Source organism: Acanthaster planci, linkage group LG09, assembly GCF_054643075.1.
Source record: "Acanthaster planci isolate LZ-2023a linkage group LG09, COTS_SCS, whole genome shotgun sequence".
Lineage (NCBI taxonomy): Eukaryota > Metazoa > Echinodermata > Asteroidea > Valvatida > Acanthasteridae > Acanthaster > Acanthaster planci.
Genome location: NC_141785.1, coordinates 1 through 25,078, shown reverse-complemented (window position 1 = coordinate 25,078; position 25,078 = coordinate 1). Strand labels below are relative to the sequence as shown.

Below are 25,078 nucleotides of genomic sequence, written 5' to 3'. Positions count from 1 at the left end.
TCCCAGTTGTGTGAAATTTAAGTTTTAAGGAGAAAAGTACCCGGAAAGTACTCGGCCGAGTACTCTCCGAGTACTTTTCTCCTAAAATTTTTTTTTAATTTTTTATCAAGCAGTGATGGTCTGAAGTCATTATGTTGCTTTGTAATCTTACCTTTATGCATGTACCGTCAAATGCCAATGTACTTTAGCTTTGTTTCCTCCTAATTAGTTAAATATTTGGTAGAGAACTTGGTTCTCAAAAAGTACTCGACTACATCACTGGCTACAAGTCTTACTATAGCTTACATGCGCAGTTGCAGCAATAATCTTGAGGCTTAGAACAAACGTTGAGACGTATGCAGGCTGAATTCACCTCAACTGACAAAGAAGAATCACTTGAATTTGAGTAATGATTTGGAATGTAAATAAATCAGAAGCATAATTAAGAAGTCTAGAAATATTTTTCCACTGCCTTAAAATTTGAATTGTCTGTCTTTGTCTGTCTTAGGGAATTCCGCCTCAGAGTGAAGGTTTAGGGTCAGACAGACTCAGATTATTCCAACTGGCCAATTCCAACTTTTCCCCTTGTGTTGTGCGCCAAGAGTCCTACCCCTCCCTTTCCCAGTTTCCTCATCCATGAAGTCTATACCGGGCTTTGACGTGAAAGCCTGTCGTCAAGTGTGTGGCAACATCATCACTGCTGTGGGTGAACAGGTAGCTCAGTAAGCGCCACCGATTCCCTAGGGTAGTCCAAGCGGGTTGTTTAGGGATTTGTTAGGCCCAGTGCAGGTCAAGTTCGGTATACCCGTTGCAATATGTATCATCCGCAGGTGGGCTTGAGGCAACCAACGCCCCTGCGCAAAGGTACAAGTACGTGTATACCGTGTAGATAGCAGCGATTTTGCGTGTGGAGAACAAATCCAAGCCATTTCCTGCCGAAGTAACGTTATGCGGTTACACATGTTAACACGATCAGGATTACACCCGGGTGCAGAAGTATACTCCCCGTTGGCGAGAATATACTCTCGCTGACCCTCGGGTCGTATTTCAGCCGTTTGAGCACTCAGGAGTATACATGTACGTGTGTTAACATGAGGTGGCTCGCTCGAACGCATCCATAAAAAATATCATAAAACTAGAGTATGACGTAATGCTTAGTTTGCCCCCACCGTACCACCATAGGTGTAGCGTACATCCGCAGTCAAAATTGTGCAAAAGTGGAGATCAATGCGCAAACTAAAACAAAGAAAACTTCAGAAATATTTTTTAACTGTGAATTTGCAAAGAAAAGCATTTTTCTGATAATATTGATTGCACTGAATACCATTTCATTTTGGACAACTAACAAGTTTGGCATAACGTTGTAGTCGTTTTAAGGCCAAGGAATCACTAACGGAAAGTCATTATCTTGATAATATTTGAGCTAAATTAGCTTCAACTCATTAATCAGTCTTCCAAGTATCTCACCTTTGCTGTCTTGGTGTCTCTACAGCAAGCGAAATTGGTACGCATGTTTGGGTTGCATAGCCTTGCTAGAGCTATATTCGCCCATTCACAATGTGTGAGCGCATGCTGCCATAAACATAGCCTTAGCTCGATGGATGCCCGTTTCGGACACGACCTGACGGAGTACAGGGGCCCCATGTCGACAAAGAGGGCGCTTCTTTGTATACCTTTCCAAGCATTTACATGCACAAGTGGGTCAGGAAATACAGCACAAGGCTTGATCTCACGTTCACAAAATTTGTATTTTAATGTCACTCATTAAAATGTCAATTATACAGTTTGCTTACCTTTGAACATGCATTCCGATTGCAGTATTGCGTGCACCCGGAAATGTCGATCACTAATTCCAGGTTATTAACACCAACCTCAGTCTTTCGCAGTTTCGACAACAATTGAAGACATTTTATAAGCAAACAACCCAACAAACAAACAAACAAACATGTATATATCCATACTTCTAATTAGTGTATTAGATGCAAAAATATACTTTGATAGTGCTTTGCGTTTACAAACAGCAATTATAGCCTATTTTTGTTAAAACTACATGTTACGATAAATGTTAAAACGCTGTAAATTGACACCTACGTACTGATTATGTGCTCAGTCCATTCTATTTGAGTTAGCTGAAATTAACTGAAACAATATGCACAGACCATTATCTATTAATTTCAGATAGGCCTATGCTTGAAACGAAAATTGGAATCTAAATGCAGAAAGATCGTAATACCATATATAGCTTTGGGTGTTTCCCAGACTGTTGTCAAAAGGTTGTATTGTTCCGCTGTCGAGCAGTGAAACTGTTTAACAGCTCCTCACAACCATACGGTGCCTCCGCAGAGCTGCAATGTTTGTTGTTCACTCTCGAACCACAGACACATCACAATCAACAATGTTTAATCAAAACAGATCGAGTTATAGCAATGGTGGCCGCTATGTGGCCGCTATACCAGCAAATTGTATAATTTCTTGCGAAATCTGCATTGACCTGCAGGGTCTTTCCATAATCATGGCTCAGTATTTGTTCAAAGAAAATTAGTACCAGTATATATCATTTCTTACACTTAGACTGTAAACCAGATGACGTGTCCCACGTGGATCAACACCCATTGGATAGTGAAACAGATAACGTATCTGTAGTTTTCATAATGCCTTGTGCATTACATGTATGTAATTTTTTTTTCGCCCCACACTAAAGCTGTCCGGTTTCTTTGCCGTGCGGTAGTGGGCGGCCTGGCCGAATGACGCGTTTGCTGAATGAGCTAATTCAAATTTTACTCGCGTTAGAATGATATCACTGTCGAAACAAAAAAAAAACGGATTAACAATGCACCTTTAAAATGCGGAGATGGAACAACTTTTCGGACATTGATCATTATCAACGGTTTGCAGCACTCTTGCAACGAGAGTTTCAAATTAGCTTCAAGATGATGAAAATTATTCTCTGTTTCTGTGCTGTTGTTTCATGCTGCGTAGCAGTCCGATACGATGGGTATGTGTATATCATACAGTTACTTTCACATTTTGAAGGCCAAAACTGACACTTGTATGTATTCCATAATTATTTTTGGCATATTCTAACAACATCAGTTTTCGATGACTGAACAGTTGAAAGATGCATTCACGGTACTTTTTGCTTTGTTCCGAAGGTATCAGACTTGGCGTGTACAACCACGCGACTCCAATGAAATTGAATGGCTCAATTCCTTGAAAGAAAGACTGGTCGACAAGGTAATTCTGTTAACTTTGTGGCTCATCATGAACAGAGACGGCAAAAAGTGTCAAACATTGTAGATGGCTAAATATGATGCTGTCGGGGTTAGTTTAGTTTATTGTAGTGACTTTATTCATAGTTTATATAACTGCGACAAAAATACTAATCAAGCCTTTGGCAATTATCTGCAGTTGATTTCATCATAATCTGCACCATGCAGCTATAATCAACGTTTTGGCAATGGTAGCATTATAGTAACGAATGACAACGCTCTCGCAAAATCTGTTTAGGAATGACGTTTTGGTTGTTCTACGTTATTCTTGCCTCGCTTCAAATAGGATGCTGCTTTTGACGCCCATCCGGTATTGCATATCAACTGGCTTCCCTGAGTTCGTAGTTCCATTTTCACCATTTTCTCCGAAGTTTCAGTGGTTATTAAACAGTTTTGTCTTGGATCGGGGGGTCAAAATGGAGTTATTTCATACTCCATCATCGTTTCATGATTACTGACGATGCATATTTCCAGCACGAAAATACGAAATTCTTTTGAGCAGTCTCTCCAATTAAACTCGGGAAAGTGACGATTGTTTTTTACCTTATTCACGAGAAAGCCATTTTCAAACTTGTTCCTTGAATATATTTTGTAAATTGAAACTGTTGAATGAGAGCATAATAGATTAGCCTATGTTATGATTGTCATGCTTTCCGAGCCACCTTTAAAATTTTTAAAAATCAATTTGAAATTGATCATTCCATTACTAATTCGACATAAAATTTCATTTCATTTTATTTTTCAATTTCCTAAAATGAAATGTAAGGTTCTAAAGCTTCGTTTTTAATTAGTGGCCAACTCCTGCATAAATTACATTTTTACGACGTCTTCCCAGTAGTTTGAATACATTAATGATTTGTTTTCAATAGTTTGCATATACATTTACATGCATCTTTGTAACTGCTAAATACGTGGGATTAGAAAAAGACACAGACGAGCGAGAAACAAGACCAAAGACTGTAGGCCTATGATTTGTTAATCGTTCAACTGTAGATCTTACAGACGTATTTAATTTGAATTCTGTAAATAGTCTCACTTGATTCATTTAGCTTCGCAGCTGTATCTTGTTTTCCTACAAAATGTGTGCACCCCTTGGCACCCCTGGACATTAACATTTCAGTTACGCTACTGAAATTATTAATTATTAGCTTGAAATTATTAATGCACAAGCCTTCATGTGCACATGTTTGTTCCGTTCGGCAGCTTATGTCAAGTATCAATCCACTCGTGAAATAATCAACTATGGACGTTGAAAGTGTGCAGAGAGTTCTCAGATACATGCGTTGGTATTTTTTCCTGACTCTTTTGTAGTATCAACTACCAAACTTGAATGAAGTCTCTGCCGTTTTTAAAATCTTACTACAAAGTTACTCGTTTTAATGAAACCATTTTTAAATTCTCCATTGGCTGAACGCTCATTAAACGCAACGGGTTCTTTAAGCTCAGCGCCTACGGTCTTCTCTTTGGCGTCAGAGTGGTATTTTTCCTCTACAAGTGGCTACTAAAGCTATGGTTGGCCGCCGGTACAAAAGTTAAAGAGTTGTTCACAAAGTTTAAAAATTTCACACAGCGATCAAAAGACCAGATAACAACACACGTTCTACTGAATACTAAATGAAAATACAACCCTATTCAAAATCAAAGAGACAAATGTCTATTTTAAAGGAATTGGAGGTAAAATTGTAAAGCAGCCAAAAAGTGATTTTCTGCAAACTTTGGCCGCCCATACGAGTTGCAGGCAAAAGGAGAGTGGCCAGTAGATTATCATTATCAGGCTTAAACATGACGGCTTATTTATCCTTGGCGTTTCACTTTTCACATTTGAACCGTGTCGCCACAGCTTGACTTCTGGCAGAACTCTGGCCGTCTGGATCGCCCCGTGGATGTGATGGTACCACCCACTGCCCTTTCCTACATGAAGGAAGCCCTGATGAGGCGTGGCCTTTCCTACGACGTCATGATTGCTGACGTCCAAGCTCTTTCTGATTCGCAGATAAAGCATGACGTCACCACCAGCGCCATGTCGTTCAACTATAATGTCTATCACACGTACGACGAGGTGATTGACGATGCTCATGCCTAGGCTGTGTTATTGTTTTGCGTTTAGTGTCCGAAAATAATCTTACGGTCATGATATAAACAGACCATTTACCTGACATAAAAAACTTGTATGTGAGGAGACTCTGTGCGGTGCATATTTTATTTGAAAAAAATTGAATTAATTGATCTTCAAATTATACCAATTAAGCGAAAGTGTGTAAATCCCCATATCTCTTTTAAAAGTTGAGACAAGTTAATAGATTCACATCTCGATTTTTGTACCTTGGATCCCAGGAGACTTTCGTTTAATTTGGACAGTGTATCTCAGTCACTTTTGTACATGAATTACCAGATTTGATTGTATCAGAATAGAATGTTTCAGAACAGGGGTTAATTTTACTTCCGTAACTAATTTTTGTCCTTCAACATGCAGATCCAACAATGGGTTTTTGACTTCACGACTGAGCACAACAGCATTGTGGAACAATTTCAGATTGCAACTTCATTTGAAGGTCGCGCCATCAATGCTATCAAGGTATACTGGGGCGCGTTTTGGCGACCCGAACCATGAACTCGTTTCAGCTTAAACGTTTTTGCGACTTCGGTTATGCCCCTCTGACGTCATTGTTCCGACCAACCGAGAACCGAAGGTTAGAGTTGGTTCGGCGCCGGGTTCAAAGTGGCGGAAAATAAAGAGACAATTATTTTTGGTGCCCGTCACCTGAGTGAATTATATATTTCAAAATTTGTTGCTATATGCAGCAAATCAAAGCGATACTTTCTTCTTGAATGTACTTGAAAAGAGAGAGCAGAACTGGTGAGAAGCATGCCGAATATTGAGTGAGGATGATGTTAATCAACAGTGTTGTCGGCTTCCTTGGAATTCTGTCAGATGACATAACCGTTTTAGGTTCTTCGTTTTGTGGACCGCTCTTAACATATTCCTGATTAATGCATTGACGTCACAAACATGTTTCCAGTTAAGGGTCGCCCAAACACGCCCCTAATTGTGGTTTATAACATGATGACATGACTCATATAAAATCTTGTAAGACGTGTAAATACTTAAAATGGGTTACAGTATATATACGCTTGCCAATATAAAAAGCTTATGTTTGAAAAGTTATCCACATTGTGGACTCTTTTTAAGTTTTATGGTAGTCTGTGTACTGAATTATTTACTAACTGGAACTACTTTCAAGTGCCGTTTTCATTTACTCGCCATTTTGGTACGTTTTCTAGGTAGAGAGAGTCATACATACAACTTAACTCCAACATAAATAATGGAGTTTGAAAAGGAGGGTTGAAATGCGAAAAAGAAAAGCTCACGCTTTACCCGGATTCTAAACCCGTTAGAGTACAATGTCAGTGTTACACTGCAGTTTGAAACTACTAGAACGCACCGTGGCTGCTGGACTTAATTTGATCGTATGATCTCATCTATTACATTTACTATTGCACTTGTATCTCAAAGATGGGTTCTACTGGACTGAACAAGCCCGCCATCTACTGGCAAGGAGGCATTCATGCACGGGAATGGATCTCACCAGCAACGGTCATGTACATCGCTAAGATGGTGGGTTGGTCTTTTCTAATGTCACACTATACGAAAGCATTGTTCATAGTTGAATATGCATGACAGCACTTCAAGCGTCAAAACTAGGAAGGAACGGATTAAAAAAATTCGGCGAAGACTGAGCGAAAGGATTAACTAGCTAGCCAGGCTTCTCCAAAGTAATGTTCACTCTGGCTAGGCAAGTATCGTCAAGTACCAAGCATGAAAAAATTGTATGCTAACTTTGCTTGATGGACTTACAATGCAGTTTTGTTATACAAATGCATTAAACATATGACGTACTTTCCCGAGTAATTTGGCAATTTTCATCAGAGTGTTTGGGGAAAACACTGATATTAATTGCCTAAAGCAAGCATCTTTTAAGCACACTCTACGTTGAAAATGGCCTGTAACCAGGGATAAAAGAGCTTTGAATTTTTCGGACGCGATGATACTTCTTACCGCGATTAATATACATAACCCTAAACACTGTGGCACTAATTTCTTCTTGTAGCTTGCGGAAGGATATGGGTCAGACAGCACCGTGACGAGGATGTTGGACACTTTCGATATCTATATCGTTCCCCTGTTGAATGCTGATGGCTACGTATACACATGGACAAACGTATGTCTTTACCACACAGTGACATATTTGGCTTTGAAAGTGATTGTTCCTGGATTTATAGTAGACTTTTACAGTTTCTGACTCAGGTAGTCAGAGTTTCATTGGTTATAAAATAACAGGGAAACTTTTTTTTCAGATTTACATTTTTGCCGTCATGTTAGGACTTTTGATAGCCACTTAGAACCATTCCCATTGAAACAAATTCAACAAGATTCTTTGTTGACGAAATAAGCAGGAACCATTAATATAGCGTTTAGCGTTCGGCGTCTCTGGAACCTTGATACAAATTAAGCAAATGCAACATGTTAACGTATCATAGCTTATGTCGATAGTCACAATATTATTTCTCCTTTAATACATAGCTTATAAGCAGCTTCTCATACAAACCATAGCTTTCAAAAGTAGGCAACGTGCCAATGCATATTAAGTTGAATGTTATAAACGGCCTGGTTGATGCACATCTCACCAAGCAGCATGACGAGAAATCACCCAAGGGTCGAGTAAGTGGTGTGAATGTCAATAGAAATGCACAACAGTTCTATTGACGGGAGACGGAGGGGCAATAATGTATACCCCGAGAAACAACCGAGTTCCCCCGTCAGTGTTTCTCCTTGGCTCGGGCCTCCCACGTTCAACGCAACTGCCTTTCTAAAATTAAGAAGAACTTTCGTGGCGATTGATTTGACAGTTTGTCAACACCTTAATTTTTCTCGGTACATTTTTATACAACTTTCCAAATGTTTTCTTATAGGATCGTTTGTGGCGTAAGACTCGCTCCAAGTTTGGTGTACAAGTGTGTGTCGGCACAGATCCCAACAGAAATTACGACTACCAGTGGGCAGGTAAGATGGACGGTAGTTGGTGAGGGTATACATGTATGGCCGTGATGGTCGGTAGTAGGTGAGGGTGTACATGTATGGCTGTGATGAGTACGCAGATAGCCTAGTTCCATTCTCGTGTTTTTCTAACCTCCTTTGGAAACATTTTTTATGAAGACAAACCATTTCCTAAATGAATTTAGCCCGTAACATTAAGTGAATGAGAGAGAGAACCGAAAGTTAAAGACTTTTTTGTGCCCACAAGAGTTGCCTCAAAAACAACTTATTTTGTTCCCTAAAGCGAAGGCATGCAGTAGTATTGCAAGGGACTGCCCAGAAATCGTCTGGCGTTTAACGATCCTCAATTGCGTAATTTCAGGAACTTATTGGGTACTTTGTACATGCTGTTCTTATTAAGCTGCACATGGAAACAGACTCCTATTTAGTTGTTCAGTAGTGATCAGAAGGGTTTTTTAGACTTGAAACATGCAGTAACGTTTCATGTCGCACGTTCATCCCGATGAGAGCTTAAGACTTTAGTTAAATACCGTAGTATTATCACAATCAAATTAACAGATGCCATCTGCATATAATATCATACAATTTTAAGTTTTCCCAAATCCACCGGTCGAAGCTGGTAATCTATCTGATACCGACAATTATACGATTAATTTCATGAGAGTTTTGAAGCAAACGATTAAGTCAAAGGCGATTATATAAATTTTTAAGATATTCAACAGTGTTAAGTTAAGCCTTATAATGCAATAAGTAAAGAGAGAGACCACCAATTTCGACAAGAGGCTTATTTCAGAAGTAACATCGATTAATTATATGTAAAGGTTGATAATGCATCCTCGTAACATAATATTCTTTTTGTTGGTTTTGTCTAAATGCGATTCATTCCCATCGTCAAAAAAGGCACAAAATACACCGGTTACTACGTTTTCAATCTGGAAACCACTGAAATTTCAGTCCAACAGAGGGGAGAATCCCCATTTGAGGCATTACATGTTGCCTTTTAAAGGAATTGAAAATAGTAGAAGCAATATGTGATACCATCTTTCATTCTTTTACTGATCGTTGAAAAAATGGACAAATCATTTTCAGAAAAAAATCTCCATTTAGCTCTGGAAGCCATCTTCGACGAGAGTGTGGAGTAATACCTCATTTTATCTTTTGATAAAGTGCTCACACGTCCATTATAGTCTTCAAACAGTCGGCAGTCTACCCTTATACAAGAACAAGGTGGTTATAATATCCAAGAGAAATATTATGCTTTCTCTAAACAATTCTCTCCTGCACAGGTCAGGGGGCAAGCTCTGGTAAGTGTCAGGACACCTATCATGGACCGTTCGCTCATTCAGAGCCTGAAATAGCCAGCACCACGTCTTACCTGCTTGAACGTGCCCAAAGGCAGAAGTTCGTCAGTTTCATCGATTTCCACGCCTACTCACAGCTCTTCCTTTCCCCCTGGTCATACTCTCAGTTTGCAGCCTTGCCAGTGGAGAGCGCAGACCATGTAAGCCAATGTTTTCATTAGTGTACCCGCTTGCCATCATTCATCATAACTAAGCTACGAAATCGATGTAACTGGGTATCAATACCCTTTTTTCAAACTCACTGTTGAAATGTGCTTTGAAGATATTATTCAGTGTAGAAACATTGTGAAAAATTCTTGTTAAACAGTTTTCAAAATGGAACTTAAATAGACTACTCTATCTAGGAATGTCTATATTTTAATAACTTTTTTCTTTTCAATGACCTGGACTGATATCATTTTGCTTTAAGCTGTACCAGCTGCCTTGACACAAAATAACGCATCCGTCTCAAAAACCATGCATTTACCTACTGTTTGTTGCAGAACACAGCTTCAGTCAAAACTGTAAACGCCCTGAAGTCTTTGTACGGTACAGAATACACGTATGGACCCTCTGCACGCACACTATGTGAGTATACGGCATTGACGTAAATGGGGGGGGGGGGGGTATACCCCCCACTTTTATGGGGATGAGCTATTGAAACATCCCCCTTACACTTCTTTTGTGGTGAGCAAAAAAAATTAAAGCGAATTGTGAAGTATTTTTCTAGACTCCCAACGTTTAAAATGCATTCAATGTCACTTTAAAAAGGAAAAATATTTTTTAAAAGAAATAAATATGAACATTGAATACATGTTACAGATGTTCTTCAATATCATGAACATTGACCTCTATATATAGGGTCATATAGTGTCATCCCCCCACCCCCGCTTTTCAAATTTTCATGGTCGGGCAAGTAATCCCCCCACCTTTCCCCATCCCCTCCCCCAATTTCCGGCACAAATTTACCCCACTTTTATACGGTATTTACATTGCATCAAGCTCGTTGGGTCGAGTGGTTAAGACATCTGCAATAGTAAGCAGGAATGCGTGGGGTTCGAATCCCACCAGAGCAAGGTTGGGTTTATTTTTATTCTTCCCGGACAACACTGAAAATACACTTTGCGTCCACTCGTTGGTGAAGGGTATAGCTTGGTATAAAATTAACATCCCTGAGGGAAAGCTAAATTAATTTCTGCAAAATGTGCCCTCATCAAGAGTCTGCAGGTTCAACAATGCGCAGCCATAGTATCCAAAAGTTCTACCCAATGCCACTGCAATGAGCACCGAGCTGGACCAGTTCCTACGGCGGCTCCTTTGGTCAGAACTGCACTTCGCTAATTCCTGAACGATAATAAAATCCACACGTTACGGTCGCGTCGCTACTAGAAAAATGAAAACTGCCTAGCAACCTGGCTCTGTTTAACTCCGATGAGGGGAGTGCTTCTGCTCAAGGCAGCACCACGGGCGTATACAATAGAAGTCCGTGGATAACGTTCACATCTATGCTCGAGTTCGGGGAGTTCTTGACAACGGGCTCTCGTTCCCGCTCACTAACGGCGGGAACACGACTCAAGAATTAACACTGTTTTCGGAACCAGATCACACACCACCTCTTCGTCGGGGTTTTACAGGAACGCACGGAAAAACTCGTGAGATTTAAATTTTTAACAGCCACAAAAAATAGCGAGATGGCTTTATGCATGTACAAAGCCAGAGACAATGGGAAAATGTTCAAAATCAGCATTAATTGTGTTCTATAACACAGAAATGAATGTTCCTTTTCAGATAGAAAAGAATTCAGCCCAGTTATCCAACTATTGACTCTTGAAGAACGTACATGGATACCGCCATGATGTTCCCGGCGTTCGAAAGGCCGACCCACGAACAACTCGAGCTGTTCGTGAACATACTAGAATAAGTCGCCTGAACTTAGCCCAAAGGTCGCTAATAGCTGTATACCATAGTTACTTAGTTTCACAAAGTTGCCAAATATGTGCGTTTCAGTGCAGGAGATAGCCAGCTCATTCTTGGAGATATATACCTTTAGGCCTCAGCGAAGCCAGTTTTGAAAATGATATAGGCAGGTTTCAGTCATAATATAATTTTTTGTCAATGGCTACTGTCAAGAGATTGTGTTTGTTACAGATGCCGCGTCGGGGTGTAGTGTGGACTGGGGCTTTGGCGTGTTAGGTGCTAAGTACTCCTACGTGATAGAGCTGCGAGACACCGGGAGATATGGCTTCTTGCTCCCAGCTTCACAGATCGAGGAGTCTGGTCTGGAGACCTTCGAGGCCATGAAAGCCTTTGGAGAACACCTGCTGAGCGAGTTCGCTTAGGTCCTCATTAAATCACAGGCCAAGTTCCAATGATAAATAAAATTGCCATTGATCTCTCCGGAAATCTTTTTCGTGCTATCAATGAATTATGCATGCCTGACATGCCCTGGAACTGTCTACAGGACGAGCTGATGAAAACGTTAATCAAAGACGTTAAATAAATGCGTACATTTGGAAAATTTGAGAACATACGTAGTAGGACCATAAGCCTCGGTCATCATGACTAAATAGTATGTCTTGGTTATAAAACCAACAAGGCCCTGGTAAAAGATTTTTTTGTTTTAGTTTACGCCACTTTTACCAAAACTGGTTTGAAGTCCAACTTGGGCCTCACGTTAAATCAGTTGTAAACGTTATACCTCGGTAGGCACTAGCTCGGGCTTTACAGGCTATGGCGTATAACCAGGGTTATTTTGTCCGGGGGGCACCCTGGGGTGCACACGTTTCCTTCAAGGGGGCACCAAAAGACAATGAGCTGCAGCAGAGGTTGTGTATGGATTTCAAATGGGGGGGGGGCACCCGGGGGCCACGAGCATTCGGCCCCCTCCCTGTAGTTACGCCACCGTTTAAGTGGAAGTCTTTACCAAGCACTTCATACAATCAATCGTATTGTTTTGCATAGAAGTTGTATAAGTTGTAGGAATACGTATAACTTTTTAATAAAAATTGGAAACATTGTTAGCCTGACCGATACCCTCCTTATGGATTTCTGCTTTTGTGTAATGCTGTCACCATGACAACAGATGATTCTATTTGTCCCAAATATTCCTCAACACGTTTGACAACACAAAATTGTCTCTGTATTGGCAGTGTCATATTAATAAACGACTAAGAGATGGAGCAGCCTGAGTCATCGTCAGTTTAAAAAAAAGTGTGTTTATACTGAGATCAACATATGAATTTTTCTTAATGTACTTGTATTCTGGTGCGAGAAGTTTCAAGCTTTAGTGAAAGATGGTCACAACGTCACGGTGGCATGGTGAGGGTAATTACCAATTTGTTTAATGGCTGCAACGCTTCTGAAAGAGTGAATCTGTAAAAGCTCTAAATGCATGAATATCTGTGTGAGACTCTACGCTTTTATGAAACAGTGCAGCATTTCCTCACATACTGTATCTGCCGTACAGAGTCAGACCTCTGGCGGTTTCCAAACTATTTGGCTGCGGCCTGAAATAAATAGTTGTAATAAAGGCCGCAGCCAGTTCCAAAAGAGTCTTGATACGATAGCCTTAAACAGAACATTCCTAGGAAAATGTCCTACCGTTCACGCCTTAGACCAGCATTGTTCGCCCCGGGATAGGCTATTACATAGGTGGCCTAAGTGAACAGAGGAATATGACCGTAATAATTTTCCAGGAAACTTAAATCATTAATGAGGTGAAATCATAATACAAGGCACAAATGGTTTGAATGCGTATAACCAAATTCAACATAACTCTCAATCTCAAGGTAAGGTACAGATCCGAAAGTGATCGGACGATGCAAATTATCTTTTACACACAAACGCTAATAATTGGCTATTCTTACCCTTTTGCTGGCCCTAAAGAGCCTGAAAGTTGACACCTGATGGCGTGCTTCCGGAACCCTTGGATAGGAAAAATAACGTGCAAAGATTTTTCAGTCACTCCTAAAAAATCCAACTCGGTAAAGGGGCTTTGGAAAATATTTTCTAGCACACGAATTTATAGAAACTGAAAAATTACCTGACCTAAAAGAGAAATTTCCTGCCAAAAATTGACCCATCACTTCCGAACATCTAGAATACTTGAAGAATAGTGCAATGCGGCAGTCTCGTACACAGATGAATATTTTACGGTTTGAAATTCTATGGTAGTCTGTTTGTAAAAGTTGAAGTGAAAACACATCAAAATATTTTACACACCTTTATAATTTATAAGGTAATAAACTTAAAGCAATATTCCATTTTTACGAAAGATTCTAATATTTTATCTAACCTTTGCTGACAACAACTGCGTGATGTCAACTCAAAGGAATCTGGAACCCATCGACTGCAGGTAGGTAAATCTTTGCAACGTTGTACACTGTCGTTTCAAGAAAAGCACGGCCGATGAAAACAAGCAAGGAGACCTAGGTACGATATCGCTGGACAAGAAAGGTCGTTGATAAAATTCTATCTATTCCCAGGTGACTTTTCTTAAATATTACTTGGGAAAGGCGAAGGTAAAATTCCAACACGAGTGTTTCATGGGGTGGTTTAAATTAGGAATTATTCTTCCAAAAATTATCGAACGTGCTATACGACAGCCCATTGTAAAATGCTCATAGGCAGACCGCGCAAGGGTTCCGGAAGCTCGCTGCGCGACCTTTTACTTCCAGGCTCTATTATTGCGACTTCATACCTTTGAGGTCGAGCTCAAAGTGAGTTCAAATGTGTTATTAAAGGACAGGACGTGCACAGACGCGCAATGCGTCTCAGGAAGCGCAGCCTAGACAACTTGCTCATGAAAATTTATCCCACCGCGCCATGCGCGCCAGACCGACACTTACATAAGTAAAGTAAACTTGAAAGCTGGCAGTCAAAATAAGGGCCACATCGATAATACTTGTATTATGAATAAATTTTTTGTTAAATATACAAGAACTCAGGCAAGCAATAATAAGGCTGTAAGCATATGTAGCATGGAGAAAAGGAGAAAAAAGGGGGGGCTGGACATTACATTATGTAAGTATCTCCAAGCTGACTCGGCCCACTAGCTGGTTACAGTCAATCAATTTTTATATGTTAAACAGAATTTCAATCAAAATTGTGTCATAAAATTATCTGTATCACTATGTTAATTCATCTATGCTTGCCACGACATCCACATCAGCAAGGGAGCCGATGGACTGTAGGATTCCGAAGGTCAGTTTTTTTGTAATTGTCAAACATATGCGCTTTTTGAAACCAAACGATGCGTTTAAATTTTTGCACAATTCGGTGATTCTTTTTCAATGTTGCCTAGCACCTTTTGGCTAGAGAAAAGTTCAAAAATAACCTCACAGTCAGCGCTTTTTGTTTTTCACCGCCACAAAAAAGTGCGTCAGGGGACCAAACTAATGGCCAATCCTCCAAAAGAAATGATTTCTTTTTTTGCACAAACATATCTTGTCCGCAAGAAGTCTCATGAGACGTTAGATAGATCAGTAAACCGCGCATCTCTGTAAACTAAGCGTCTGGGGCCAATTTCATGGAGCTGATTAAGTACAAAATTTGCTTAAGCGCAAGAAGGCCTTGCTTAGTCAATCAGGTAACCAGCCGAAACTCCATGTGATGTATATTGTTTTGGGATTGTATTTAGCTGTCTTTTGGTTAGCATGACAATCAGATAGAGTTTGAGCTGGAATCCTTTGGTTTTTGAAGCAAGGTTTTTTCATGCTTAAGCAGATTTTGTGCAACAGCAGCTCTATGAAATAAGCCCCAGATCGACGCGATGGAGGACGCGTGACGCACGACGAAAGGACACTGAAAACTGAAGGGGAACCGTCGTGCCCTAAAGTGGCTCGCAATGAGCCGATCCCACACACTCATTATACTTTAATGTAAAAAAGATTGCAGCCAGACTACTTACTTTTGCAGCTTTACTAGTTCCTATGAATATAAATAGGCCTAAGTATGAAGTTAAAAAACAGGGACAAAAGAAAACAGAGAAAAAGAACGGACGAAGATGGAAAGGTTGAAAATCCTAAATTTCATTTATAGCTGCCCTGATTATGATGGCCATTAATATTTTAGAGCGCCCTCTTTTGGTCTATTCTATATCTGGCACCTCTCTCGTGAAAATCCGCAACGGGCGAGAATTTTTGAGATTCTAGGTTCATTTCCGAAAATGGAGTAGGGCTTGGGTACTACGTGTGTTTTTATCGCCCATAAGGTTGTAGTTTTCCGCAACTGAATCAGCTTATTCCCGTCAAAATGATGACATATCTGGAAATAAATTGCACTTAATCAGGTAATCCAATATTTGTTCATTTCTTAAGGGCATTTTTCATGTGTTCAATGTGTTATTTTCTTCTTGTCAAGTGGTGAAAGATGAGTTTAGGAGAGGGTAGTTGAGTTGGCGTTTTGCATTCTATGAGGCGGCGCAGACATCCGGGACTCCCGCAAAATGGCGGGTAGTAACCGACGCAACTATGGCGACGTACGCGTGCACCGGCCAGTCAAAAGATTGGATTGCACAATAATTTCTTTTATCAGTATGTGTGCGTGCATTTGTTGCATTTATTCTCATTGGTTGCTACACTACCCTTAGCTCGGGTGGACTCCCTGACCGTACTACGTTATGGACATGACGGAGAAAGTCCAGCCTCCGGCTCCATCCAGGGTATAAAGGGTGCGAAAATGGGGGGAAACAAAAAATTCTGTAACTAAAATTTGCAACATTTCTACCTTTTCCAAGGAGCCAATTTTATGTCTATAACTCCTATGCGTCCTTATCTCCACGTGTGGTGGGTTAAGAAATTCGACACATCACCACTTAAGACGAAAACGGGAAAATAAAGTCAGACGTAATGTTAATTCTTGTCATTGTTTCGGACCGTTTTCAGCCATTCTCCAGTCAGCTATACAGCCAGTGCAATTTGTACAGTGTGCGCGCGCAACTATTCAGCATACAAGATTCCGAGCCGCTTCCATCACATCGAAACTAGGCCTACATGTTCTGACTGGAACCAGTGAAACTGAAGTCTGAACGAATCCACTGGTTTCAAAAACGTTCACTGCACAACGGCACAGTGGTTCTCAACCACGAGTACCATTGATCTCCATGCCAAGTACACACAACATCAGGCTGGGGGCGAGGCTGTGGCCTGCGTTGGTTACAGTTGGCCTAGTTACCTGCATGCAAGCCGAGTCTACTGCGGCCAGTACGGGAAAATTTAAATTCACGATTTGTGTAAATCGTTGCTATTTTTGAGCATGTCTTATGTGTTAACAGGTGGACTTAAAATAGACAAAAGGTGTCCACAAAATTCAATAGAAGTTAATTCTAAATAGAAGTCCATTGCTCTAAAATCCAACTCGTTACTGCCAATTACCAATTCAGTCTGCTTATTGTATGTTTAGTTTACAAATAAAAAAAGGAAAGGCTGATCAACAACACAATTTGTTCGTGATCTCTACTTACCGCACGTGTGCGCGCTCGTGCCAGTACTGCCTCTGCTACTGTGTTCCTCATCAGTATAGCATCGCTCTCGCCAGTTCGTCACGATCATCATGCCCGCAATGTAATCGTCTTTTTATGCCTCAATTATCAAGATAAGTTACTGTTTCATTTTGATAAAAATTGGATATCTACAATATTGTGTATTTATACATCTTTAACCAATACAACTCTACGAACAACTTAAACATGTTAAACACACGCAGCTCGGATTCCCATACTGTACGTATGTGCACTTTACAACTGCACTCGAGAACGGATGAATTAGGTCTACAAATGTAACTTTGTCTTTCACTTATTTTCCTCGATTTTGCAGTCCATGGTTCGTTTTGAAATTCCTAAACCCCCTAGACGGATAGATAAGGCCTTGAAGAACTTGTAAACGTGAAAAATTAGTTTCTTCAACAAGGTAAACCAAGAACAAATTAGAACCAAATTTGTGGTCGTTTTGTACAGAACTTTTATACCCTGGACGTCAGTTGCAATGAAATGAGGACAACGTCCAACCTGGGCTACACTACCTCCAGAATTGTGGGGTCTGACCCCACAGAAAATGAGCCTTTTTCGCCATAGTCTCTGCATGACATTTAACAGGGCATGAACAGGGATTTTATTCTAGTTGTGTACCCAAAGAAATGCTGCTCTATTTCCCCCCAGAGCTCTATGTAAGATAGCATACATACATTTGTAATGAGTTCCAAGAAAAAGACGAGCCAAAACCATGCCGTTTTCCAAAAAAAGGTGCAAATATTTCCGATGTGTACTTCCGAAGACGAGCTGTGACCAGATGGTTGATAACGGCTGCGATCGATACATACATGTACATGTAAGACATGGAAATTGGCTGTAGCCGCTTTCCGTAGGTGTGTGTTATTCTTAACTGCACTGGTTGAAATGGCAGTTGGCTGCGGCACGCTGGGGGGGTCACACTGATCAATCACAGGGCTTCTCATTACTTATGCCCGAATTAAAGGAATGACAGAAAAATGCTGTTTGGTGGCAGCGTACGTGAGCGTGCTGTTGCACCATGAACACTTTCTGTTAAGGCGGTACATGGATGCGGACAAAGATCAATGCCTGTTGCGAGGATCAGCTACGTGATACTTCTTATGAATGAACTTTTGTGAAAGCAACTGCCCAAATGTGAACATTCATGAAAAGATCCCAGATTTTTAGGCTCTTCTTCGCCGGGTCACTACTCATGAATTATGTATTTTGTTTGACCTGGCTGTAAAAGTGGGACATGCGCACAACCATATTTCGCATTTTACAATGGTCAAAACAGCAGTTCTCGGTTGTTGAAACTACACAGACCATTCTTCGGGGCCATACACTCGTACAATAAGCCACAACTGAGTTGACTTGGCTGCGGCTGACTCTTGATGTCACCTACTGGGGAAACCATATCCAGTGCTGGTGAATTTCTTTTCCATGTGCATTAGTGCTGGTTGTCATTTGATAACGCAGGCATGGCTTACGGTGTGACCTGGCAGGAAATGGAGAAGAAAGAGAGGAAGGGGGAGGAGAGAGAGAAGGCTGAAGAGGGGAGAGAAAAAGTGCAGAAGAAAACCTTTTTGGGCCTTAAACCCTTTAAACAAAGCTTTATGTTACATACGTAGTACACATGTAGTCTTAGGGGGTTGAGCATGTGTGTGCTCTCAAGTGTCTGTGTACATGTACCAAGGCTGGGCACTGTAGCAAATACCACTCTGCGACTTTGTCTCAGAGTGTAAAAACAACAGCATTCAGTTGTAAATGTCACATAAATCTGGAACGAGTAATTTGCCACTTCTCATTTACAAAGTCCAACTTAATATTAGTAATGAATTGTGTCTTTGATAATGAAGTCAGACGTTCAGCATTTTTCTGATTATAATGTCATGCCTGAAAGATAAAACCAGCGTCAACTGGTAAGGAGTATGAAAAATTCAACATTACAATGTAGTTGATTCTAATACTCATGTACAGTATATTTTTCTTACATTCTGCAGCAGGATTGTTTAAAAGTTGTTTCATTTTCAGTTGCCATTCATGGCATTCCACACAGGGTAGAGCAGGAAGTTGCTTTTGTTGACTTTACATGTACATGTAGTCCTAGATTGTGACGGAATTCAGAATTTCCTGGTGTAGCTCTAGGTTTCGGTGGAATGAATTTAATCGACTTGCTCGAAATTTTTGAACTGAACAAAAAATGTTCAGATTTAGCCCTCCATCCCCAGAGAAGTCACAGAAATCACCCAGTGTTTTACAAAATAACTCAGCTGTATCCATGTTACCACAGCATCGTGACTTGCCCATGCCACCGTGAAACTGCTCTTGTTGGCAACTTGAAATTTGAAGTGGTTTCTGCTCAAAGTGTACGCGAGCCTTTGGATGTAGAAAGTCTTGTGGATTCTGGAATGGATTTAATGTACATGTGTATACATAATGAATGGAGTGTTACATTTGATATGGGACTGACATTGAATTAGGTTTTGCAATTTAAAGATGTACATGTGCTGTGGGTTGTGACAATCTCTCAGCCATAAGTCATGCCTGTGTGACAGATCTTCCCCACAAGACCCTATGTTTCATCCTCCTAGGTAAAGTTTGTTTCAGGATTTCAACAAGTTGTTGTTCTAACCCATGGAGAAAGATCTTTTCCTTCCTCCATGTTCCAACATGTATAGTACTCCAGTGTTTTAGGGTGGACTTTTCAGTGATTAATGACAAGGAATTTACCTGTATTGTAAACTAGCAATGTCATGAGTGTTGTTTTACAAGTACATGTACAGTTCTTCACTGATTACATGTACCTGTCCCACAAGTGTGCACAAAATTTGTGTGGTGATGCTTGACACTCTGTAAACATGGTTCAAGTTTTACATGTACAATCAATTTTGGAGTGATTGCATGTCACAAACACCACATATCTGTCACGCACTCTTCATAAGTGATACATGGACCTAACGCCTACTTCAGAGGGCAGTGTTCATTTGTGATGTAATTTTGTAAGGTAAATTACATACGTACACATGTGCATTAGTGTACTTTACATATACATGTACATGTATACATGTACTTAACTTGGTGTACCAAAAGTCTGTATCCACAAAGTTTGTTTGCTTTATACATAAATAGTAGATGCATGCATTCCTCGGACAATAGTCAAATCACTGAGAAATCAGTCGATTGTGAGTGAACTGAAAATGATCCATTAAAAGGAAGGAAATGTCACCAGAAAGTTTGTACATGTTTCTGTAAATACTGAAAACATTTGAGGTGCATTCCTTTTGTGGTCTGGTTAGGATTTGTGTATTGGTAAGCATAATGAAATATGTCTATAAACATAGTTGGTTACAATGTCATGTCAGACCAGTAAGACTGAACTACAATCCTTGACAAATTTGTTGGGACACTTGGCAATAGCCGTATGCTCTCCAGCCCCCCCATCCCCGGTCGGTGTTGTCATGTCCAGCCGAAGCACAGACTGCGCACATAGACCCAACATTGAAAGGGGGTCCTTGGGTTGGAGGCCCAATGAAATTTGTCCAGGATTGTTTGAATTTGTTCACAGTTGTGTATGTGTATACCATGCCGTTCACAAGGCATGTTGTGTAGCGTCATTTATAGAAAACACAGGTTGAAAATACAAAGATATATTATGGCTGCATGGTACAATTAAAAGACGGGAACATCAGTATCAATTTTTGTATTGTGCAACCACAGCAAAGTGTGATATTGGGTAGCTAAATCCTACGAGGAAAAGAATCTCAAGGCACGATGTCTGCATTGCATAGTATTATGTTTGTGGGCGTGCATTGCAGGATCTCTTTTTAAACATGAAGTGTCCATTTGGGTCTGGACACACCATAAACTCGTATGGTATTCCTGTTTTTTAGTTATTCCGTCAATTTGTCGAGAAATGCAAAAAAAGGAAGGGGAGAGACTTAAGTTCTTGAATGGTATGTTGTGGCTCAGAGTTGGCAGTGTGCCTTGTATGTACATGTATAGGACGTGCCCTATTGTAGCACATCCTACGTGCTCTGTTGGGTGAGGGTGTACAAAATACAATCATGACAATGCTTGTGATGTTTTGAGGATGAATTCAGCTCATTTGATGCTCATTTCAAGTTAGTGTTAGTTCAAATCAGCCAATGCCAGAAATGATTGGCACTCGAAGTGACCAGACCCTCCCCACACACACGCAAACAGGCATGGGTAAACTCAGACAATCCTGGACAAATTTGTAGGGACCCTTGGCAATAGCCACACACTCTCCAGCCCCCTCCCTCACCCCCCGGTCAATGTTGTCATGTCCAGCTGGAGCGCAGACTGTGCACATAGACCCAGCATTGAAAGGGGGTCCAGGGGTTGGAGGCCCAACGAAATGTGTCCAGGATTGTGGGATAGAAAGACGGAATTTAAACTACTGTTACGAATCGGAATTCTTGGATATGCAAATCCTGCGTAATGGATGCTTGAGGCACATTCGTGGAAAAAAAATTACCCCGAGTTCCCTGAAATCTTTCCAGGATGTGATTAAAAAAAAATTTTTTTTGGTATATATATTGTACCATATGCACCTCAACACAATTGCGTATGCCCTCTTTGCCGTCAATAGGAATATGATCCCCCACCCACACACACCTTGCTGAATTCCACGAAACAGACAGTGAACTGGAAAGCAAATACAGTAATATGGGAAGAGAATACATGTATAAGATCAGCTACATGTCTTTCAGTTAGTTTAGGTTTTTCAAATACTTTGATATGGTCTGGTCCCCCCCGTTTGTACTGAAGGGAATACATGGTGTCAGATTTGTATTTATTATCTTTTTTAGGGGACACTCAGTATTTTATTAGTGTGAGGAGAACGTAAATTGATTCCCCATAGTTTACAGCAGCAAAATAACTTGGACTTGCCCTAAAATGGAGTTATTTTGAGTTGACATCCACAACATTATGTGCACAGGATTATATGCTGAGCATCTGTGGCCAATTTCTGTCTTAATCTGAATGTATGGTCTCTGCGTGTATGCCCAACACCCAGATGAAACCTTTCCTACCAACGTGTCTCCTCTTTGCCAGTGAGGGAGTGCTTCAAATCTGGCCGGATTGTAAGACCAACTTTTGCACAGCCTGTTAAGCAGCACTGTGAAAAGGGACTCAGGCCTTTAAGACCCAGTTGTACATTACCAGGATACTTAAAATGTTTTTTGTTTTGTTTGTGTTTGCAGTAAGCTGTAAAGATGGCATACAAGCCTATAGAAAATCTGAAAGGTCATGTGAGAAGCAGGCCCCCTGTTGTCATCTTCATTGCTTGTATGTTCTTGTTGGCTCTGTCGCTCATCATACTGGGTTACTATTTCCAGCATGATGTACCAAACTATGATATATCAGAGGTAGGTATGAATTAAATTCTTCTTGGAATGGGGGAAATTTTCTCCTGTGAATGCGACATTTCCAGTTTGTGACAGTGACTCTCAAACCATATGTACATGTATGCCATAAGCCCCAAACCACAGTATACATGTACATGAAGGGATGTGTACCTTTTTTGTATATTTTATTCCACCAGTGTCGTAGTTGAGATTATTGTAAGACCAGTAACAAGATCAGTCTCAAGTAAAACAAGATGCACAGTGACTAAGGAATGCTTTTGTCCCATTTAATTTTGAGAGTTTGTGACCTGAATTCAGAGTGGAGGTCTTGTGTTGGTCTTACTTTGGATTGCTGATGTTGTGGAGGCTTGTGATGGTCTTCAGAGGTCTCAACAACACTGCAACCTATAACTTTGAGGTATCTTAAGGTCCTAATTTCTAGGTGCTTGTTTCATAAAATAATCCTGGTTGTGGTTGTCACAAATCACTGAAATAAAACATTCATTTATTTGCAGGACTGGAATTCCTTCCTTGAAGAGTTATCGTCGGTGGACTTCTGCCTTGCTCTGAACACATCGACCGTTACCTCAGCCGTTTCTACAGTGAAGACAAACACTTTGGACAACACGTCAATTTCTTTGACAACAGACCCCTTCCCAGTGGGTGACTATGAAGAAGACTGGGCAATGAAGAGAAATGTGTCTGTGTCTGTGATGCTGATGATCGACCCATCTGTCCACATGGCCAAAACAGTCGCAAATATCACCATGATGTCAAGTTTAGTTCCTGCCTCTATGCTAGGCGTAAAAGGTATTGTAAATACGTTTAGAGTAAGAATGATGCTACACGCTGTCAAAAGTATCTGGCTTGTTAATATTGGTGATTTGAATATGCTGATATGAATGCTAGGTTGTCTTTGACCTGTATACCTTCCTTGTGTTTTTGACTCAATATCCATCATGCTGGCTATGAAGAGCTGTGACCAGTGCACAGCAGAGTAGTAGTAAACTGTTGTGAAAGGATTGCATTACTTTTTGATTTTATCGGGAGATAAAATCCAACAGAACCCTCCTCGTGAATATTAACATTAAAGGAAGCCATTGATATAAAAAGCAGTGATTCTTGGAAGACGCATCAGTGTGCAAGTTAAGCACAGTTTTGTCCATTGTGTTTTTACATTAACTTTGCTGTAGGTTCAGAGGAGATGATCAGTGTACAGTTTGAATTACCCCAGCCCCTGAAGCCAGAACAGTGTAAAGACCCTGCGACATGTCAGATTGCAGTGCAGACATGCCTTGTGCTGATTGGCTCACCTTCAGTTTTCCCCTCCACCAAGTATGTAAAACCCCAACTGGCATTACATTGTATTTGTTAATACTATGGCATGTGATTTTAATAGCTGTGCTCCCAATACATTTCGTTCTTAGAGTAATTTGATTTATTTCAAGGCCTACCGTGTAGGCTACGTTAAAGCCTCGAGGTATCAACACACAACAGTGAACTTCAAAAGAAACACCAGTATTCAAGGAAGACAACGATTGTGGCATGGTAGTGTAGTTTCAAACTGCATTTATTCTACACTTCCTTTACCGGTGATGACTTTCTTCTTCAGCAGTCTGAGACAGATCATGAATACGGGCGATTCATAGTAGTGTGCCTCCAAGAGTTTACAACGCTTTCAGCCAACCACAACGTGTGAGATCTGTCGACCCTTTCTAAACGCGCATTGGGTCGACAGATTTAGCGCACTGATTGGCCAACGCGTTGCAAACTCTTTTGAGGTGCACCATTGTGAAATGCCTGTATTGATCACAAGATCCATCCCCATTTGCAGTAAAATCCCCCGTATACATGTAGCCATGCACAACATTTTCTTGTGATTGTACAATAGCCATTACATCTCAATCGTACAATAACCTTCCCAGAAGGTAATCTAAACTTCTGTACATATAGCTGACAGCAGAACCCACAGGTTTGGTCATCTCATAAATGCAGTAAATAAAACTGAAATTACTTATGACAAACAGTACATGCCAGAGTGTCATTTGTGCAGATTATTTTATTGTACTGTTTACTAAAAAGACTGTCATTATGAAGGTTCTCAATCTGGAAACTTCAGGACATTTTGTAGTTTGTTGTTTTATAATTAGCTCCAGTACTTTCCTGCTGCAGAGGGACTGTTGCTGAAAGGAAGCCCTGAAAAATTATTCCTAAATGGAAAAAACCCGATTTAATATCTCGTTTGGGCCAGATGGGTCATTTGTAGGTGTAGGTGCTGTCCTCTGAATCTCACTTGTACCTTTTACATAATTCTAAATATAGACAACCAGTATCGTGTAATACCACCGACTCACACCACGAGAACAGCACAGCCTGGATGAATGTTCGACCAACAGGTCGCGCTCCCAAAAAGCTGGTGTAAACATGGAGCAGTGGCTCATGCAAAACATAAGTTTGATCCACGCCTTACTGTCATGCTGAGCTCGGTAAGTGACTTTTAAGTTTCAGCTACATTTTTTTTTCACATTGATGGTTTTGCTGTTTGAATAGTTAATGCAGGTCTTCGCTAACAA

General features: G+C 40.5%; 2 protein-coding genes across 2 annotated transcripts; both read left to right on the top strand.

The window, feature by feature from the left end:
• The first annotated feature begins 2,665 nt into the window (after positions 1-2,665).
• Positions 2,666-12,823, top strand: LOC110982324 (carboxypeptidase B-like). The gene is made up of 10 exons (XM_022240661.2): positions 2,666-2,974; positions 3,132-3,213; positions 5,089-5,307; positions 5,722-5,823; positions 6,763-6,864; positions 7,358-7,468; positions 8,220-8,310; positions 9,591-9,805; positions 10,148-10,232; positions 11,793-12,823. Exons 1-10 carry the CDS (start codon positions 2,823-2,825, stop codon positions 11,981-11,983), a joined length of 1,350 nt encoding a protein of 449 aa, XP_022096353.2. The 5' UTR covers positions 2,666-2,822; the 3' UTR covers positions 11,984-12,823.
• Positions 12,824-15,777: 2,954 nt separating this feature from the next.
• On the top strand, positions 15,778-25,007 carry tmem248 (transmembrane protein 248). The gene is made up of 5 exons (XM_087141546.1): positions 15,778-15,933; positions 22,362-22,526; positions 23,021-23,315; positions 23,699-23,840; positions 24,828-25,007. Exons 2-5 carry the CDS (start codon positions 22,374-22,376, stop codon positions 24,925-24,927), a joined length of 690 nt encoding a protein of 229 aa, XP_086997672.1. The 5' UTR covers positions 15,778-15,933; positions 22,362-22,373; the 3' UTR covers positions 24,928-25,007.
• Positions 25,008-25,078: the final 71 nt, after the last annotated feature.

Excerpts from the sequence above, each read along its gene's own strand:
- tmem248 (XM_087141546.1), top strand. The coding sequence starts at position 22,374 with ATGGCATACAAGCCTATAGAAAATCTGAAAGGTCATGTGAGAAGCAGG. Across the intron at positions 22,527-23,020 it reads CAAACTATGATATATCAGAG|GACTGGAATTCCTTCCTTGA; the intron begins GTAGGTATGAAT and ends ATTTATTTGCAG. Across the intron at positions 23,316-23,698 it reads CTCTATGCTAGGCGTAAAAG|GTTCAGAGGAGATGATCAGT; the intron begins GTATTGTAAATA and ends ACTTTGCTGTAG.
- LOC110982324 (XM_022240661.2), top strand. The coding sequence starts at position 2,823 with ATGCGGAGATGGAACAACTTTTCGGACATTGATCATTATCAACGGTTT. Across the intron at positions 2,975-3,131 it reads GTAGCAGTCCGATACGATGG|GTATCAGACTTGGCGTGTAC; the intron begins GTATGTGTATAT and ends TTTGTTCCGAAG. Across the intron at positions 5,824-6,762 it reads GCGCCATCAATGCTATCAAG|ATGGGTTCTACTGGACTGAA; the intron begins GTATACTGGGGC and ends TGTATCTCAAAG.